The sequence below is a fragment of the Trematomus bernacchii genome, unplaced genomic scaffold, assembly GCF_902827165.1.
Source record: "Trematomus bernacchii unplaced genomic scaffold, fTreBer1.1, whole genome shotgun sequence".
Lineage (NCBI taxonomy): Eukaryota > Metazoa > Chordata > Actinopteri > Perciformes > Nototheniidae > Trematomus > Trematomus bernacchii.
The window spans coordinates 460,001-475,000 of record NW_022987581.1 but is presented as its reverse complement, the minus strand read 5'-3'; the positions used below and the strand labels follow the sequence as shown (position 1 = coordinate 475,000).

General features: G+C 37.2%; 1 protein-coding gene across 1 annotated transcript in view; it reads left to right on the top strand.

Annotated features, from left to right (window-relative positions):
* rab3db (RAB3D, member RAS oncogene family, b) overlaps nt 1-15,000 on the top strand; it is a 24,522-nt gene that overhangs the window by 49 nt on the left and 9,473 nt on the right. The window contains exons 1-2 of the mRNA XM_034127018.1: nt 1-198; nt 10,010-10,246. The exon at nt 1-198 is cut by the window's left edge and continues 49 nt beyond it. Coding sequence (XP_033982909.1) covers nt 10,010-10,246 — 237 coding nt within the window. The 5' untranslated portion in view covers nt 1-198. The remainder of the gene's footprint in view (nt 199-10,009; nt 10,247-15,000) is intronic.

Below are 15,000 nucleotides of genomic sequence, written 5' to 3'. Positions count from 1 at the left end.
GCTGCTCACCGTGAACAAGGAAGCGGGAGAAAGTATCCGGAGTTTGGGCTTAGAGCAGGTCGCTGCCGGTCTGTTTCTGGAGCAGTAGACACATTTCAGATTTACTTTAACAGGTTGTTTAACTTCTCTGCTCAAAAACGGAAGACAGTCATCGACAGAGAGTCTAAAGGAAACCGGGTTTTATTTCCTCTTCAGAAGGTGAGTCCTCGGTCTGAAGCTCCACTGGCTTTACCCAGAGGTTTCAGTGCTGGAAAACTTCTCTGAATGACATTATTTAAGCACTTTTCTTGGATAAATTGCAAAGATTACTTTTTGGTTAACGACGTTGTTATTATCTGTACGTTTATGAAGGTAAACCCAAAGTTTTGTGCATTTTAAATGAGTTTATTTCCTTTATAAAAGCCCTTAGAAAAATAAGAATTAAACACAATTGTTCAGTATCTGAATCAGAAATCCTTCGTCCCACAGTAGGGACATGTACATTGTTACAGCAAAGGTGACAGTAGATAACATTCAGAATAAAATTAGTAGATATTAGATAACCATATGAATATGATTTACATAAAAAGCCCTACCCTCTTTGATGTGTCTACTTTACTGTATTATAATGTATTAGACATTTTAATGACTATCCATCTCTGTCTTTTGTATACAAATGATCCTATTACATTTTTGGTGAACTATGTGAAAGCCATGTTGTTTTATAAATGTGAAATTTGTACAAAGAAATGCCTCGCTCTCTTCATGCACAAGTGTTAGTTGGCAGAGAGGTAATCAGTAAAAAAGTAAAAGTAGTGATACCAAATTGCAAAAACACTCTGTTAAAAGTAAAAGCCTTGTATTTTAAATCTTACTTACATAAAAGTACAAGTAAAATATAAGTACAAGTAAAGTTTTTGCATCAAAATATACCAAAGTTACCAAAAGTAAAAGTACACGTCAAGGGTTATGTCCCATTTTAGAACCATATGTATTATTTGACTGGATTATAATTACTGATGCATTAATGCGTTTATATACTGCTGCTGGATATCTCCACCTATAATTATATATCGATGTGTATTTGAAGATCTGTCAGATACATTTAAGGGAGTATAAAGTACAATATTGGCTTTTAAAATGTAAGGGAGTAGATTTATCGAGTTGCTTAACATGAAAATACTCAGGTAGTACCTCAATAGTACCTCAATGTACCTCAACATTATACTTAAGACCAGTTTTTTGAGTAAATGTTACATTTCACCTCTGTTCATTAGATGTAAAGTTGTTGCATTTTATTTTGTATTCATGCTTTCATTTCATTTCAAACCTTTATTTAACCAGATGGTCCCATTGAGATCAAATTCACAAGCTACCCTGCAGTATACAAAGTCATTCAAACTAGCTGCACCTTTACCAGCTTTGAGAACACTTTCATGATCAATCATTATAAAACATATCATATATATTATTCTGAAATGGACCAATCTGCACAATGACTACTTTTACTGTCGCTACTTTAACTATATTTAGATGATCATACTTTTCTACTTTTACTTGAGGAACATTTTGAATGCAGGACTTTTACTGTAACAGAGTATTCCTACACTCTGGTACTTCTACTTTTACTCAAGTACAAGATCTGAGTACTTCTACTTTTACTCAAGTACAAGATCTGAGTACTTCTACTTTTACTCAAGTAAAAGATCTGACTACTTGTACTTTTACTAAAGTACAAGGTCTGAGTACTTCTACTTTTACTCAAGTACAAGATCTGACTACTTCTACTTTTACTCAAGTACAATATCTGAGTACTTCTACTTTTACTCAAGTACAAGATCTGACTACTTGTACTTTTACTCAAGTACAAGGTCTGAGTACTTCTACTTTTACTCAAGTACAACATCTGAGTACTTCTACTTTTATTCAAGTACAAGATCCGACTACTTCTACTTTTACTCAAGTAAAATATCTGAGTACTTCTACTTTTACTCAAGTACAAGATCTGACTACTTCTACTTTTACTCAAGTACAAGGTCTGAGTACTTCTCCTTTTACTCAAGTACAAGATCTGAGTACTTCTCCTTTTACTCAAGTACAAGATCTGAGTACTTCTACTTTTACTCAAGTACAAGATCTGAGTACTTCTACTTTTACTCAAGTAAAAGATCTGACTACTTCTACTTTTACTCAAGTACAAGGTCTGAGTACTTCTCCTTTTACTCAAGTACAAGATCTGAGTACTTCTACTTTTACTGAAGTACAAGATCCGACTACTTCTACTTTTACTCAAGTACAAGATCTGAGTACTTCTACTTTTACTCAAGTACAAGATCTGAGTACTTCTCCATCCTCTGGTAACATACAACAATATGAATGTGCCACCAATGAACCAAAACGATCCTTTCTCCATGTTCCCGTCCCTCTCCCAATGAAAGCAGAGCTCTGACAGCTGCTCTCTTCCTGCGGGTCAGTCAGTAAACAGAGACCTGCACCACCATCAGCTCTTATTCACCACAACGGCCTTTATTTGTTTTACTGGAGATAAAGTCGGTGCCATAAAGTAGCTGCCATTGTCTCCACTGTGAGGCTGTCGTCAGTATTTTGGAGGAAGAGTTGAATGTCTGGATTTCACGGCAGGTGCTGATGTGGGACACTTTATCAAAGTCATCACAGCTGTTCAGTGGGATACAGAGATGAGTGAAATGATGACGTATTTCTGTAGGACGACACAGAAGTTAGCATCACACGGGTTCCCTCGACGAAAAGCCTATTGGTTTTTCCATTGAGTTTTGAAATATTGTAGGAAATAAGATCTATGGCAAACACACGTTTATGATACTTACACATTTTGATCAGCATGACACATATTAACACCACTTTTATGATTTTTTTGAAGTGCAAAAGTAATAGTAAAAAGCTAATGTTAGGCTATAAAGGAACTACATCACGGTCACATGACTTCACGTCACCACCGCTAAGCTAAAGGTGGCTAATGTTCAGCCTGATGACGTTTAGTCGTCTCATTTAGACACTTGTTAGCAACCGCTGTTTGTAAGACCTGTAAAAGCTTCAGACATTCACCAGTGGGATGTTTACTGGTGTGTTTTAGGTCGTAGAACAAAACGTGAACATTTCTTCAGCTTGTGTTAATAACAGACCCCATTTCAGGCTTCTAACCAAAAAGAAGTACTTTCAGACGCGAAATTGCTAAAATGCTAACTAATCTCCAGGATTTAGGACTCATTCCTGCACTCAAAGTTGTTTGTAGTAAAGCTACGAGCTAGTAAACATTTCGATCATTATTACATAGTTTTGGTTGCAGTGCATACACAACAAAAAGCATCATACATAAAACAGAAGAATACTTCCTAATGGTATTTCTTTGAATCAGCAGTGTGTGTGTTTCTTGTAAGTTATTGACATACTTAGAGGGAACTACCCACCACAGAATTAAGCAACTTCTTCTGTAACTTCAAACATGTTGTCATTAATATGACACCTTTGTGAAAAAGGGAAGAGAATACTTTTGACTTTAAAAGTGCTGTTTGATTAGCCTGCAGACATCCTGAGATGCAGAGTAAACATACAGGACATGTGACTGGGGTTCCCTCGGGATTAAGATGGAAATAGCAGCGTGTTGGAGTTGGATCCATGCTATGGGACCTTTAAGTAGAGAAGGCAAAAGTACACACATCCTTTACTCAAGTAGAAGTACAGATACTCGTGTTTAAAAATACTCTGGTAAAAGTAGAAGTACTCACTAAACTTCTTTACTCAAGTAAAAGTAAAGAGGGCTTTGAAATGTACTTCAGTCAAAAGTACCCATAACTAGCAGCTGTTTTAAAGAGTACCTGACCTCCCTTTATATTAATAGAACAATAATGTCATTGTTAGCTAATGAATGTTTCCATGCTGAACAACGGCAACATGACAAAGTTTTCATTGGTCCCTCTTCTTTAGAGAAGACCAGGAAATGATGGATACACGGATCGTGTTCAAATCAATAGGCACGCAATGACTCTAAATAATAATGATCACGCCACCAAACACACATTCAAACTAAAGGAACCAGCCTGTTTGGAAAATGTAAGAAGTAGAAAGTACAGGTATTTGTGTTCAACATGTAAGAAGTAGAAAGTACAGGTATTTGTGTTCAACATGTAAGAAGTAGAAAGTACAGGTATTTGGGTTCAACATGTACGAAGTAGAAAGTACAGGTATTTGTGTTCAACATGTAAGAAGTAGAAAGTACAGGTATTTGTGTTCAACATGTAAGAAGTAGAAAGTACAGGTATTTGTGTTCAACATGTAAGAAGTAGAAAGTACAGGTATTTGGGTTCAAAATGTAAGAAGTAGAAAGTACAGGTATTTGGGTTCAACATGTAAGAAGTAGAAAGTACAGGTATTTGTGTTCAAAGTGTAAGAAGTAGAAAGTTCAGGTATTTGTGTTCAAAGTGTAAGAAGTAGAAAGTACAGGTATTTGTGTTCAACATGTAAGAAGTAGAAAGTACAGGTATTTGTGTTCAACATGTAAGAAGTAGAAAGTACAGGTATTTGTGTTCAACATGTAAGAAGTAGAAAGTACAGGTATTTGTGTTCAAAATGTAAGAAGTAGAAAGTACAGGTATTTGGGTTCAACATGTAAGAAGTAGAAAGTACAGGTATTTGTGTTCAACATGTAAGAAGTCAAAGTAAAAAGTCGTCAGAAAAATGTACTTAAGTAACACAAAACATTTCCCCCAGGGTCCCTGACACGGCGTCATGTGATTTCACAGTCCCTGGAGATTAGAAAGACTTAAACACAGCACTTTATGTAAGTCCCCGAGAGCACTTTTTAGGGGGAAAGGATTGTGGTTATAGGGCGGGATGTACCTTGGTTTCACATTCATAAGGTAACGTTGTGAAACAGGATCGTGTCTTAGTTTGTTGGTGGAAATAAGTTTTCATTACAACATCAGCAGACTGTGTGGAAAGGAGTGCTGAACGATTTAGGAACACAACAACTCATTGTGACCATTTTGAGTGTTGCAAGGATGACGTATTTTTATAGGCCTTCCAAGAAGTTAGCATCTTAAGGGCAACAAAAAGTCAATGGGATTTTTTGTTTGATAAATAAGCTCGTTTACACAATTTGATCGGTGTAAATACTATCTCCAGAAGTACGAAGCTAACGTTGATTCATGATATTGGAGCGATTGATCTTTCAGATGTGTTTTATTAAGTCTGTAGAATACCATTTTGTTGGCCTGGATATCTGCAGCTCCACAATACTTCATTAAAAATGGCATACCATACCTTGTTTCGAATATCGCACCGGTCCATATTGTGATTTCTTTAACATTTTGAGTAATTGTGCAGCCCTAGTAGAAGTCACATGAGTGGACAATGAAGGTAATGTTGATGGTTGACTTTAATTCAAAGTTAGTTAATACCTGTCACACCTTTGGGAAGCTTGTAAACATTGCATTAATAGCAGGGTTTTGTCTACTTTCGGCGTGCGCCCTCATACCAAAATGCAGATTTTCCCCGAAGAATTTTAAAGTGATGGCAGAAAACAATATTTCTGTAAAAAACTGTATAATTACTCCAGAAATATGAAGATCGTGTTAAATAGAGCGTCAGACCGCAGAGACAGCTTTGTTTTTAAGGAGCTCCGATGCTGTGTTGTTGTTTACGTCCGCGGCGTCATCTTGTATACAGGCGTTAATATATATTAGATATCTAATATACAAGATCAGTGCCACAGTATTGCCTTCCTACTGTATCTTTCTAGAAAAACCCCTGGATAGTAAACATTTTTCATAAAGGTAAGGCAAGCTTATTTAAAGGGGACCTATCATGCAAAATGCACTTTTTTATGTCTTTTATACATCAACATGTGTCCCCGGTGTGTCAGGGAACTCACGCAGCGTCAGAAAATAAAACCCTCTCTCTTTTCCTCCGTACCCAAATCTCTAAAAACGGGGGAACAACGGAGCCGATCCAGATTTGCGTCCGATATGACGTAATATCTGAAATGTGGACCCACAGCCCAATCAGAAACGTTGCTATCAGAAACAATGCCCGACTGTTTTGGACGTAATATGGTCGGTGTTTACATTAGCATCGCTAACACTCAGAGCTAACCTGTGCTGGAGAGCATGTGTGTGAAGAAGCAGGAAATAAAAAGGAACTCACCTTGTGGTATAACCGGCAAGAGAGAAAGCCTTTGAGCTCCATACTGTTTCAGAAATAATCCTTGATAATCCATGATATGGCGTTTCATCACGGCAGTATTTAGTTTAGACGGTAGCTGCCGGGTCCCGCATGAGCTCAGACCCCTTTTTTTATTTTTTATCAATTTTTTTATACCCCAAATCAGCACTTTTGAAACAGGAAGTGAAATAGAGGGATATGAGGCATGGCTAGAATGGGTGATCTGTTTGGTATTTTGAGCAAAACACTTCATAGACATGTTTTTATATATTATTATATATCTGAGACCTATGCTATTGGCAATTTAAAGTGCTTTACAGAAGATTACAATCATAAAACATTTAAATACCTTTTTAAAATGTCATTAAAAGCCAAGAGAATAAAAGAAAACAAGCTCAAATAGAAAAAGTCAGGGATAAAATACAAGAATAAAAGTTACAGTGAGAGAAGGAGTTTGTTCCAAATAAATGGAGCTTTAAATCCATAGGTTGCTCAAAATCACAAAACGTTGTATCACTGAAAACACAAGGGAAATATGTGTTTAGTGAAACATATTTTCTTGTATTTAATAATTCACGAGTAACAACGGTTAGGGTTTGTGGTGTTTCGGTACTAATGCACCCATCAGTTTTTATAGAGTATTTCAAAACACAGCTGTTTAACACAAGGGAGGACTTGAATGGATTTTTGCAAAAGACACAGATTTCCCAGTCGTTTCTCAGCCTCCGCTCTTCTTCTTCTTCTTCTTCTCCTTCGTATCCGTGGCGCTGGTATCAGTGTGATAGATATCTGCTTCCTGCTCTGGAGGTTTCCATCTGGCCGTTAAAAGCTGAGTGAACTCGTTGCTTCGACCACTAATGGCTCTTTCTGGCAGCTGAGGCCGGTCTCCACGGAGATTAGTCTCACCAGCGAGATTGATCAGTGTGTGTGTGTGTGTGTGTGTGTGTGTGTGTGTGTGTGTGTGTGTGTGTGTGTGTGTGTGTGTGTGTGTGTGTGTGTGTGTGTGTGTGTGTGTGTGTGTGTGTGTGTGTGTGTGTGTGTGTGTGTGTGTGTGTGTGTGTGTGTGTGTGTGTGTGTGTGTGTGTGTGTGTGTGTGTGTGTGTGTGTGTGTGTGTGTGTGTGTGATGGCCAGGTAACCTGATCCCTGTCTTCAGGAGGGATCACTCTGAGATGAGTGGTTACAATAAAAGCAGATGGCACAGCTTTTTCGTCATTTAAATCAACAAGTGTTCGCTATATCTACACATTATAGCTCACTGTTATCTCTCTAACTTTGATTACACGCCTTTTAATGGAGTCGTTATAGGGTCACATTGATCAAAGATGGATTTATTGATTTACAAACTGACATGATGCGTGTGTTATGAAAAAATATACTGTAACTGTCCAAGTCTGCTCACATTATATTTTCCATTAACCAGTCTTTAAACACTGCTCGATGCTAGACTGTGTTCACTTTAGTTTGAACTTTCTGTCTGTCTTCTTCTGTTGATTTCTCTGTCGTCCAGCACAATGTCCACAAATATAAAAAAATACATATTTGAAATATCCCATGTTGTTTTTGTGGGGGAAACTTCTGAAGCAATTGGAGTCAGGACTCACAGAGACACGAGGAGAGCTGGAGCTTTGATGGCAAACACTGACGGTTTATTTGGAGCTTCGGCCGGAGAATTCACACGACATGTCACGGGGCCACGAGTTGACCACACGGTTGAGATGCCTTAATCAATTCTGAAGAACTCTACCCCAGACCTGTGTATTTAGCTAGTTCAGAGAGAATAATCAACATTGTGCATAACAAGATAGAACCATAACACCTCTATCAGCTGACGCCATCAGGCAGGAACAGGGAGACAAAACACTGAGAGCACAGCAGCCAAGGTTACAGGTGCGTGTCCTTAGCAACAGTCTGCTAGTGAAGAATGCAGAATGTTTTAAATGGACCAATCAGCATCAAGTATTCATCTAAGCCACATAATAAGGGCTGCAGACTGATGTATGGACTTTTTTGTAAATGTTCAATATGTATCTTTCTTTGTTTTTGTATTATCATTTATTAGGAACATATTAATTACAGACATTACAGCTTATAATGAACATTACCCCCCAAAAAACATACTTTTGTTCATTAATGTATTTTTCAAAACTAGCCACAGTGCAACATCTCATCTGGCTTATTGATAACCCAAACAGGGATCACATGCAGTTTCGGATATATCTAAATTTGAGAAATGTATTCTTCTCGGTGGTTTGCTGGTGGTTGATTTGTATAAATACCTCTGTTGTGTTAGTCATTGAAGCTTGGCAGATGTTTTGTGTTGTTACACCCGTGTTATCCTGAACTTTAATGCATGTGTACAGAGCACATTGATACACTTGACGGTTGCCATCACCAAGAATGTGCAGTGTATCACCTGCAAGCTTGCAATCATGCATTTGCATCCTGGCGTATGTGCAAAAGTGTTAGCCTAACTGCTCCTCTAAGTGGTCCAAAACTCCACACAGAACTTTTAAGTCGACAACAAGAGATTAAATGTCAGTGCCAGGCACGTTTGTTGCATGCCATTCTCCATCCTTTACTCCCTTAACCCCCCTTATCTCTGTCTCTACAACAGCTCTGATCATCTATCAGAAAGAAAATGTGAATTTCAAGCTTCTTTTCGATTGGGAGGTTTTGCTGCATTCCTTTATTCATGACATTATGAATTGAATATTTTATGTTTGAGAACTGTATGGGGATAAAACAAGACATTTGAATGCATTCCCTTGAGCTTTGGGAAATTGTGATAGGCCTTTTTAACTGGACATAACATTTTAAGCTGGATGTGATAACATTACTTGCAAACAGTTACGTATTTACACATCTAATCTTACAGAGAGACGTTAGCATTTATTATAATAGGTGTTTTTCGTCCACTTCGTCCAGTATTGACTCTCTTTTAGCTCTGTTTTTCGAGAACAAAATATGACATCTTGATATTTGAGAAGATAACGACTTATTTCGCTTTTTTGTCATTACAAAATAAGATAAGATAATGATTCGAAAATAAATATCATGCCAGCTTTAAGGTCGAACTTAAACTGTGGCTGTGAGGGAGTGCGGTCGTCTTTCAACCAGAAGGTTGTTGGTTCGATCCCAGCCAATGCAGTCAACATGTCGATGTGTCCTTGGGCAAGATACTGAACCCTGAGTTGACCCCGATGGCCAACGGTGCGTGCGTGCGTGCGTGCGTGAGTGAGTGTGTGTGAGTGTGAGTGAGTGAGTGAGTGAGTGTGAGTGAGTGTGTGTGTGTGTGAGTGTGTGTAAATGTTAGCTTCCTAGAGCAAGTGGTAGTGCTCTGCATGAATGAGGTGTGAATGGGTGAATGACATATGTAAAGCGCTTTGAGGGGTCGTAAAGACTGGATAAAGTGCTATATGAGTACAGTCTATTTACTTAAATTGAATTGGACTCTAAGATAAGATAAGATGGACCTTTATTAATCCCCGTGGGGAAATTCAGTAGTTTAACAGCAACAGGGTAAGAATGAAAAACAGGACAGCACAAATTCACACAGATTAGAGATTAATAAAATGAAAGATAAAATGAAAGGTAAAATTATATACAGGTAAGTAACTCTAAAATAAGAAATGAATAAACATGAACATATATACCTGACCGTCTTCTCATTGCATCTCTTCCTTCTACTATTCTCTCATTAGACCTCGAGTCTCTTCAATAAAGCTGCTGATGATGATGATGATGATGATGATGATTAGAAAATATCATTTCATAGCAAACAGTAAACAGTGCCTGCAGGTAGAGGTAACTTCTCTTTTCGCTCCTCTCCAGATGGCCTCCAGTGACTCTCGGCTCCAGCAGCAGCCCTCTCAGAAGGATGCGGCCGACCAGAACTTCGACTACATGTTCAAGCTGCTGATAATCGGCAACAGCAGCGTGGGAAAAACCTCCTTCTTGTTCCGCTACGCAGACGACTCCTTCACCTCCGCCTTCGTCAGCACCGTGGGCATCGACTTCAAGGTCAAGACCGTCTTCCGCAACGACAAGAGGATCAAGCTGCAGATCTGGGTGAGTGGATTAAAGATGGGATTATTAGTGGTTGTATCTGTCTGTCTGTCTGTCTGTCTGTCTGTCTGTCTGTCTGTCTGTCTGTCTGTCTGTCTGTCTGTCTGTCTGTCTGTCTGTCTGTCTGTCTGTCTGTCTGTCTGTCTGTCTGTCTGTCTGTCTGTCTGTCTGTCTGTCTGTCTGTCTGTCTGTCTGTCTATCTATCTATCTATCTATCTATCCATCTATCTAGCACATAAACTACAGTTTAGAAATGGCAATGAAAATCTTCTGACCTGAGCTCCTCCAACAATGCAACATAGTTATATAATAAAATGCAAAAATACAACAAATAAAATAGTGCAAGAAGTCTATATACACTTAAATAGAATATGAAATAGGGAAGGTCGTTTTTCAAAGTTCAACAAAAATGCGCTATGGTGGGTACTCGCTCTATTCTATAAAAACGTATATTGGGTTTGGTCAATTATAATGTTTTAGGCAAGAAACTTGAATAAATACAGCTTTCACAGCTAATAAAGTAGATATAAGAAAGTATATTTGGGCCTGTTGACCTTCATTACAAAGTTTATTAGGAAATGCATGGGATTCAGTCTTTTTTTTTACCGTGCTATCAAATTGGTGGAATTTTACAGGTATTGTTATCAACTTTCTGTTATTGTGACGTCACTAATAGGGACACAATATACGTTGCCACACTGAAAACATATACCTGCTGCTGAAGTATCATAGTGAATATATGAGAATCAGAATCAAAAATACTTTAATTATCCCGGGGGGAAATGTGTTTTGTTATTGTTGATCCATTTTAGAAAGAAACAAACATTGGAAAAATGACATTTGAAAAACAAATATGGGTTTATATGTGTTGCTATATTAACCATGATTTGCTGGCTGTTTTGATTACGTTTTCAGGTAGTTATTTTTGTCTCTTTCATAGAAAATAGCTGTCAAAGCAAAATAACTAAGTTAATGAATAATTAAGGCTGCTCTGATGCATCTCCTGTAGCTCTGTAATCTCTTGATGTATTTACAGAAAGGCTTATGAGCAAGTCCAAACAATTACACAAGCGTTACATAATCAAAATCAATAGTTTGGAAGACATATTTGATATACTTGCAGCAATGATGGCACCACATTGGATTTTTGTCCAAACATCAAGGAACAGTCAGATGCTGAGCAGTTTCTTTGGAAAGTAAAGAAGACGGGGAAATAAGGAAAAGGAAAGTCAGCCCGTGCTTGTTTTCACCAAGAAGTGTAAAAAGCATGACCTCCTCATGGTGTCATTCACATTCCTACTCCCTGCTCTTATCAACTTGCACACATGAAGGAGTAAAAGATTAAAGTTTTCACATTTTCATACTTTTGCATAGTTGTGGAGGTCAGAATGAAGCTGCTGAAGCTCAGAATTAAGCAGCAGGTTGCTTACTTTAGTTTTACAGTAGTTTATTGTGGGTTTTAGAGCATTTGTGCTGAAAATAGATCCCTTTTGTTGCTGATAATTAGGCTTTACGAGTGAGCCAAAGGACCGAACCAAAATCGTGAAAGTTGTGGACACTAAAACATTTTTTTTTTTATCACACTATAGAGAACTGCAAATTGCTAACAAAAAACCTCCAAATTGCACACTACACATAACTAATTTGACCCATATGATATGTAAACAACATAGAATATTGCTACTTTACATTTCCAGTAAACAAAATCAGTTTGTGTAATTAGATAATACTTCTCTTATGCAGTTTTAAGTTACAACTCATTTGCAAAAATCTTTTTTGAGTTGCCTGTATGACTTTCAAATATACATTTTTGCCAGTGTCATGAGTTTTGAGAACTTGTCATTGCCACATTGCAAGAGTTTGTGGCTTTTTTGACCAATGTGGCAGCAAGTCATGCAGAAGTTGTAACAATTGATTTATTATTAGCAGCTGATTAACTTAGCCCTAAGACCTGAAATAGCTGCTAGCTCAGAACAGCTAATTCGTAACAGCTGCTAACCTACAGTATAACAACTATCTTGTAACGCTAACAAAACACTGAGATATGCATTCATTTAAAGTAATATTATAATAAAATATACAAGGTTCAGGTTTTATAATAATAATAACCTGGAAAAGGAAAAAGCTTCAAACAGCTAGCTTCAAACCTAGCTTGAAACCACTGCTAAATTTAAACCGTTGCTAGCCTGGAACAACTAGCTTGTAATGCTAACAAAACACTGAGATATATGCATTCATTTGAAGTAATATTACGATACAATATTCCCAAGAGCTTGATGTTATGTCTGTATATATTTTATTAAAACCAGCTGATGACTTTAACACCGAAAGCACGAAAACAGAAAGCTTCAAACAGCTAGCTTGAAACCACTGCTAAATTGAAACCATTACTAGCCTAAAACAGCTAGTTCGAAACAGCTGCTATCCTGAAACAACTAGCTTGTAATGCTAACTTAATTTGAAGTAATATTATAATACAATATTCCCAAGAGCTTGATGTTATGTTTGTATATATTTTATTAATACCAGCTGATGACCTTTACACCTGAACCAGGAAAACGGCAAGCTTCAAACAGCTAGCTTGTTCCAACATAGCTTGAAACCACTGCTAGCCTGAAATAGCTAGTTCGAAACAGCTGCTACCCTGAAACAACTAGCTTGTAATGCTAACTTAATTTGAAGTAATATTATAATACAATATTCTCAAGAGCTTGATGTTATGTTTGTATATATTTTATTAATACCAGCTGACCTTAACCCCTGAACCAGGAAAACGGCAAGCTTCAAACAGCTAGCTTCAAACATAGCTTGAAACGGCTGCTAGCCTGAAACAGCTAGCTTATAACAGCTAGCTTGAGATTAATCACCACCTCTGACAGAACCCGGATTTCCACCGAAAGACTTTAACATTGTATTAAAAGGTGTATCCTTAATTTTTCTCTTGCACACAATTCTCACAGTACACTTGAAATCCAAATGATATACATCGTTAATGCTCTTCAAACACATGATTCATTTGAACCAACAGTGAGTGAGCCACTGTACGACACACACACACACGGAAATGATTCAGCAGCAGAGGAGCCAACACCAAAACACACACACTGCTACCTGACCAAACATGTCTCTTGTTTAATGACATGAAATTAGTTACTGCCAACAGCTGAGGAAGAGGAGGGCCAAAGGACTAGATGTAATGACCTGAGTTGGGAATAACATACGGAAAATTACAAAAAAAACGTTGTCATGGAGTCCTTGATTTTATTTTGGAAACGTCTTCAATAATGGCTGTTTGAAAAGATCATGCCATAAGTTTGTATCAAGTTTGATTAATTATAAATGCAAACTACTGTATATAGAGTTAAATAAATTACCCCTCCCATGGTTCCAGGCTCTATAAAGTGTGACTAAACTAATATTTGTTTTTTAATGATGTAGGCTATTATTGAGAATGGAGTTTGTATTCCTTTTCTTTTACAGTGAAAATGAAATAGGCATATGTAAATTCTTAGAAAGTGCTCCACAGCTAAGTCCTCCATGTGGCATTTGATTAAAGAAAAGAAAAAGCACAATCTTACATACAATAAATCATTATCCCACATGTTGTTGAATACACACAGTACACCTGTAGTTAGTGCCAATACTGTGAAACTAGTAGCCTACTGTGAAAGCTGAATATGCAAAACACATTTTATTTGCAGTGAAATAGACAGATACAGTAAGAGATAATTCTCTCTTAATTCCTTGTGCTCACAACATTTAAAGTGACACACCATTCAGTCATTTTCTGAATGAACCAATCTGGACAGACAAATACAGATCATAAAATGTACGGTTCTTTAGCATTACCTGCTAAAGCATCTGTATGTTTTGAACTTTTAACACTATGTTACAGCAAGAGGCAAACTATGAACGTTACTCTACAAAAACTCGAAATCTTGCCAAGTATATTTGTCTAATATCTAGTCAGAATATGTCTTTACACTTGCTATAAGACATAATAACTTCAGAAGTAACACTGCAGTGAGATATCGGGTCTTGTTTTTAGACAATGCCTCATCTTGTTAAGTCAGATGAAACACATATTTTTTCACATATTTATTAGAAAATCACCAACTAACATCAGGAAACAGAACACTTTTGAGCATTTACGGCTCATATTCTAACACAAAATGTCCTGATTCTGGTCAAATATAATAAAAAATGAGTTCTCCCAGCTAATTACAAGATCTGATTTATCTAAATATCCCTTCTTATTTCAAGAAATCTTACCAAGCTAATTTTCTCTTGTTCTATTGGCAGATTTTTGTACTTATTTCAAGTGAAAACGGCTTGTTTTCATTATTCTTTAACTTGTTTTTGGAGCAGCATTTTTTACAGTGTACTCTACTTTCCTTTTAAATTACCAAATGGTGTCAACATTTTAAGGTGTGAACTAATTTGGTTTGGGTTTCTTCAGCTACTTTTATTTATAACAGCATAAAAACGCACTTGTGCCATCTTTGGAAAATTGTAGTTTTCCCACAGCAGAAGTTCAACAATAACTCACTGTCCCGTCATAATTACGTTGCCTAGTGTAAGTGCAGTCTTATTCTCATAGGACCACCGTTTTATTTTTCAAAATCCTGATGAATCTTACCTTCAACCCATGGCCTTTTTCACTGTAGTTAAGAAAAAGTGGTGGGTAAAAGACTCAGGACCTGATTATTTCAAAGGCAGCCCTGGTATTTCCTAAACTCAGGAAGTAGAGGAAGTTC